The 6,061-nt window shown below is 44.4% G+C and overlaps 1 protein-coding gene across 2 annotated transcripts in view; it reads right to left on the reverse strand.

The window, feature by feature from the left end:
* The window catches only part of cntn2 (contactin 2), a 140,469-nt gene that overhangs the window by 76,745 nt on the left and 57,663 nt on the right, over positions 1 to 6,061 (reverse strand). For both annotated transcript variants that reach the window (XM_020617884.1, XM_020617883.1), the window contains exons 4-5: positions 1,839 to 2,014; positions 1,517 to 1,612 (exon numbers count right to left, since the gene is read on the reverse strand). In XM_020617884.1, coding sequence (XP_020473540.1) covers positions 1,517 to 1,612; positions 1,839 to 2,014 — 272 coding nt within the window. The remainder of the gene's footprint in view (positions 1 to 1,516; positions 1,613 to 1,838; positions 2,015 to 6,061) is intronic.

The raw sequence follows: 6,061 nt of genomic DNA on the forward strand, positions 1-6,061 counted from the left end.
GACCTATGCACGGGCCCTCTTTGTGGACTTCAGCTCAGCGTTCAACACCATAATCCCAGACATCCTCCACTCCAAACTGACCCAGCTCACTGTGCCTGCCCCCACCTGTCAATGGATTACGAGCTTTCTGACGGACAGGGAGCAGCAGGTGAGGCTGGGCAAAACCACATCCAGCACCCGGACAATAAGCACAGGCGCCCCCCAGGGATGTATGCTCTCCCCTCTACTGTTCTCACTCTACACCAACAACGGCATCGCGAAGGATCCCTCTGTCAAGCTCCTAAAGTTTGCTGATGATACAACGGTCATTGGTCTCATCCGGGACGATGACAAGTCAACCGACAGATGGGAGGTTGAGCAGCTGGTCCTGTGGTGTAGCCACAACAACCTGAAGCTGAACACGCTCAAAACAGTGGAGATGACAGTGGACTTCAGGAAGAGCCCCCCTCGTCATACTTGGCAGCACTGTATCAGTAGTAAAGTCCTACAAGTTCTTGGGCTCCACTATCTCCCAGGACCTGAAGTGGACGTCCCACATCAGGACCATCACCAGAGGATGTACTTCCTGCACCAGCTCAAGAAGTTCGGCCTGCGCCAGGAGCTGCTGATACAGTTCTACAGAGGAATCATTGAGTTTGTTCTCTGCACCTCCATTGCTGTCTGGTTTGGCTCAGCAACCAAAGAGGACAAGTACAGACTTCAGCGGACAGTCAGGACTGCAGAAAAGATCATTGGTGTGAGCCTGCCCCCCATGGAGGACCTGTACACCACATGGGTCAAAAGGAGGGCAGAGAGGATCACTGCTGACCCCTCACACCCAGGACACAATCTGTTTGAACTCCTCCCCTCTGGACGGCACTACAGGTCACTGTGCACCAAGACAACCAGGCACAGGGACAGTTAACCAATGACCATATGATTGGACAATAACCCTCAGTGCAATACCTGTATATATATATAAATTGTACAGACTCGTACAGGTCTCTAGTACTGTGTTTTAAGTACTCTATTTTTATCCCTAATTATCTCATTTCAAAGAACATTCCTTTGTTGTCTGCATTGTTAGTGTCTATTCATACTGCTTATTCTGCATTGTTTGCACTTTCTGTTGCTTGTAAATACTGCTTAATTTTGTTATATTACACAGCCTTATGCTGGTTTACTGTTCGCACATTGAGAGCCAATGTACCAGAGTCAAATTCCTCGTGTGTCCAACACACCTGGCCAATAAAGCAGGTTCTGATTCTGATTCTGATTCTAATATGATGTGAGGCTCAGTTAGGTTTGCACAGAAACAGCTTGTAAAAGGAAGGACTTTGAAGGACCACTTTTACTTTTATACTTTGAGTACATTTCAGAGACTGTAAAGGGTTTGAATCAATACTTCTACCTGTATTAGCGTCGTATTTTTACTTCTACTTGAGTAACAAATGCGTGTACTTTCACCATATGTGTTTATAATTCTAAAAAAAAAACCTAGCAAAGTTTTTCAGCAAGCCTTAGGTAGAGTGGACACCTGGGTAATGTGGAGGTGGCTGGCAGGCCAGGAATGTTCCTGTGCCCTCATATGCCGTCTGAGGTCTCCTGCTGTCTGGAGAAAAGTCATGGAGGTCTGAGGAAAAATGCAAAAGAAAAAAAGAGAAGGAAATGCAAAAAATGATTACAATCACATACAGTAAACATCACAAAAGAAGAATCAAATAATACATACTTGTCGGTAACCAAAGGATATTTGATGATAGAGTAAAAAAAATCCTGTGAACCAATGTTTGTCCAATGCCTTTTATCTTTGCCACAGTAACCCAGCCAAAGAGACTGAAAGACCTTTGTTCACTCACAGCCAAATTTGAGGTTAGCTGCTCTACTAATGATGGTTCCACAGCGGTTTATGGCCAAACACTGGTATGAGCCTGTGTCTCGAACAGACTCGGGGCTGCTGATAACCAGGTTGCCAGCCACCAGGGTGTAACGGAGGTCCAAACCAAGTGGGACGTCAGTGCCATTCACAAGCCACCTGCAAGAAAAATAGTGGAGCAAAATAACTGAGAAAACATGAGACCATTGCAAACAGAAGATAGTTAACATAACCTGCTACACAAGGTTCCAGAGTATTAAAGGCTCAGCTTATCCCTTTAAGAAAGTGTCACCTTATAGGTAACCTATGCATATCATGTTTGCTATAAGGGTATGTCCTAATGTATATGGGAAATGTCAGCACCTGGTGCAGTCATTGCTGAGATAAAGTGAATCCTGTTACAGTATGAGCAGATGGCCTACTGAAGTCAGCCATAAAGTATCTAAAAATGCTCAGACTTCCTAGCAGTAATGTCCACTGCTGGATAGAAGAACTGAAGTTCCTGTTCATAATCACATAAAAAAATAACAGCTGGAAAACAAGCAAAAATAAATAACGTGTACACTTGATCTACAAAGTTTGAAAAATATATTTCTCATGCACATCATAAACCCTGGAGGAGTCCATAACTGTGTGCTATGTACAGTGCCTTGCGAAAGTATTCGGCCCCCTTGAACTTTGCGACCTTTTGCCACATTTCAGGCTTCAAACATAAAGATATAAAACTGTAATTTTTTGGGAAGAATCAACAACAAGTGGGACACAATCATGAAGTGGAACGAAATTTATTGGATATTTCAAACGTTTTTAACAAATAAAAAACTGAAAAATTGGGCATGCAAAATTATTCAGCCCCCTTAAGTTAATACTTTGTAGCGCCACCTTTTGCTGCGATTACAGCTGTAAGTCACTTGGGGTATGTCTCTATCAGTTTTGCACATCAAGAGACTGAAATTTTTGCCCATTCCGCCTTGCAAAACAGCTCGAGCTCAGTGAGGTTGGATAGAGAGCGTTTGTGAACAGCAGTTTTCAGTTCTTTCCACAGATTCTCGATTGGATTCAGGTCTGGACTTTGACTTGGCCATTCTAACACCTGGATATGTTTATTTGTGAACCATTCCATTGTAGATTTTGCTTTATGTTTTGGATCATTGTCTTGTTGGAAGACAAATCTCCGTCCCAGTCTCAGGTCTTTTGCAGACTCCATCAGGTTTCCTTCCAGAATGGTCCTGTATTTGGCTCCATCCATCTTCCCATCAATTTGAACCATCTTCCCTGTCCCTGCTGAAGAAAAGCAGGCCCAAACCATGATGCTGCCACCACCATGTTTGACAGTGGGGATGGTGTGTTCAGGGTGATGAGCTGTGTTGCTTTTACGCCAAACATAACGTTTTGCATTGTTGCCAAAAAGTTCAATTTTGGTTTCATCTGACCAGAGCACCTTCTTCCACATGTTTGGTGTGTCTCCCAGGTGGCTTGTGGCAAACTTTAAACGACACTTTTTATGGATATCTTTAAGAAATGGCTTTCTTCTTGCCACTCTTCCATAAAGGCCAGATTTGTGCAGTATACGACTGACTGTTGTCCTATGGACAGAGTCTCCCACCTCAGCTGTAGATCTCTGCAGTTCATCCAGAGTGATCATGGGCCTCTTGGCTGCATCTCTGATCAGTCTTCTCCTTGTATGAGCTGAAAGTTTAGAGGGACAGCCAGGTCTTGGTAGATTTGCAGTGGTCTGATACTCCTTCCATTTCAATATTATCACTTGCACAGTGCTCCTTGGGATGTTTAAAGCTTGGGAAATCTTTTTGTATCCAAATCCGGCTTTAAACTTCTCCACAACAGTATCTCGGACCTGCCTGGTGTGTTCCTTGTTCTTCATGATGCTCTCTGCGCTTTAAACGGACCTCTGAGACTATCACAGTGCAGGTGCATTTATACGGAGACTTGATTACACACAGGTGGATTCTATTTATCATCATTAGTCATTTAGGTCAACATTGGATCATTCAGAGATCCTCACTGAACTTCTGGAGAGAGTTTGCTGCACTGAAAGTAAAGGGGCTGAATAATTTTGCACGCCCAATTTTTCAGTTTTTTATTTGTTAAAAAAGTTTGAAATATCCAATAAATTTCGTTCCACTTCATGATTGTGTCCCACTTGTTGTTGATTCTTCACAAAAAATTACAGTTTTATATCTTTATGTTTGAAGCCTGAAATGTGGCAAAAGGTCGCAAAGTTCAAGGGGGCCGAATACTTTTGCAAGGCACTGTATTCATTATCTAATACAGATGCAGGCAATCAAACTGTAGCTCTCTGACACAATCACTGGCCTTTTTTATAATCTTCTTCTTCTTTCGGCTGTTCCCGTTAGGGGTCGCCACAGCGAATCATCTGTTTCCACCTAATTCTATCCTCGGTATCCTCTACTCTCACACCACTTCATGTCCTCTTTTAGCACATCCATATATTTCCTCTTTGGCCTTCCTCTTGACCTCTTGCCTGGTAGCTCCATCTCCAACATCCTTCTACCAATATAACCACTATCCCTCCTCTGCATATGTCCAAACCATCTCAATCTGGCCTCTCTGACCTTGTCCCCAAAACAGCCGACCTGAGCTGTCCCTCTGATGTGCTCATTCCTAATCCAAGAGAACCTCAACATCCTCATCTCTGCTACCGCCATCTCTGCCTCTTGTCTTTTCCTCACTGCTACAGTCTCTAACCCATACAGTATAGCTGGTCTCACTACTGTCTTGTACACCTTTCCTTTGATTCTTGCTGACACTCTTCTGTCACACAACACTCCTGACACCTTTCTTTTTACATGGTCCCTGGTGGTCTAGTGGTTAGGATTTGGCGCTCTTGTTGCTGCGGCCCGGATTCGATTCCCAGTCAGGGAATCGTGGTTTTGGGGAGGCGACAGTGGTGTGTAGCGCAGTCGTCTCCCAACCAGAAGGTTGAAGGTTCGAATCTCGGTGCCAGTAGTCCACGTGTCAAAGTGTCCTTGGGCAAGACACTGAAACCCCCTGTTGCCCCAGATAGTTAGAGCCATTGGTTGAGGTGGTGCCACAGATGGCTGCCATCGGTTCTGTACCGGAAACAAATTCCTTGTGTGTAACATACTTGGCCAATAAAGGTGATTATCCTTATCCTCCACCCACTCCAACCTGCCTGCACTCGCCTCTTCACCTCTTTCCCACACTCCCTGTCACACTGGAATGTTGACCCCAAATATTTAAAACTCCTGCACCATCTTGACCTCCCTCCCTCTCGTTCACACATATGTATTCTGTTTAACTATGAGAGACTTTCATTCCTCTTCTTTCCAGAGCAGACCTCCACCTTTCCAGGTGTTCCTCCACCGGCTCTCTGCTCTCACTACAGAGCACAATGTCATCCGCAAGCATCATTGTCCATGGAGATTCCTGTCTGACATGATCTGTCAACCTTTCCATCTCAATAGCAAATAAGAAGGGACTCAAAGCTGATCTTTGATGTAGCCCCACCTCCAACTTGAACTCCTCTGTCTGACCTACAGCACATCTCACTACTGTTGTACTCCTCTCATACATATCCTGGACTACTCTGACATACTTCTCTCTCACTCCTGACATCCTCATACAGTACCATAGCTCCTCTCTCAGCACCCTGTTATACACTTTCTCTAAATCCACAAAGACACAATGCAGCTCTGTACTTCTCCATTAACATTCTCAGAGCAAAAATGGCATCAGTAGTGCTCTTTCTGGGCATGAAGCCATACTGCTGCTCACAGATATCCACTTCCTTTCTTAGCCTAGCTTCCATTACTCTTCCCCATAGCTTCATTGTGTGGCTCATCAACTTGATACCTCTGTAGTTGTTACACCTCTGCACATCACCCTTGTTCTTAAAGATCGGCACTAGTACACTTCTCCTCCATTCCTCAAGCATCTTCTCACTCTCTAAAATCCTGTTGAACAAACTAGATAGAAACTCCTTCTTCTTCTTTCAGCTGTTCCTGTTAGGGGTCGCCACAGCCAATCCTCTGCTACCACCACTTTGCATTCACTAATGTCTCTCAGGTTGCCTCGTCTAAATAGAATGTAGTCTACCTGCGTACTCCTCTTATATGTAACTGTATGTTCCTCCCTCTTCTGGAAATAGGTGTTAACTACAGCCATTTCCATCCTCTTAGCAAAGTCCACCACCATCTGTCCTTC

The sequence above is a fragment of the Monopterus albus genome, unplaced genomic scaffold (assembly GCF_001952655.1).
Source record: "Monopterus albus unplaced genomic scaffold, M_albus_1.0 scaffold196.1, whole genome shotgun sequence".
In the NCBI taxonomy this organism is placed as follows: domain Eukaryota; kingdom Metazoa; phylum Chordata; class Actinopteri; order Synbranchiformes; family Synbranchidae; genus Monopterus; species Monopterus albus.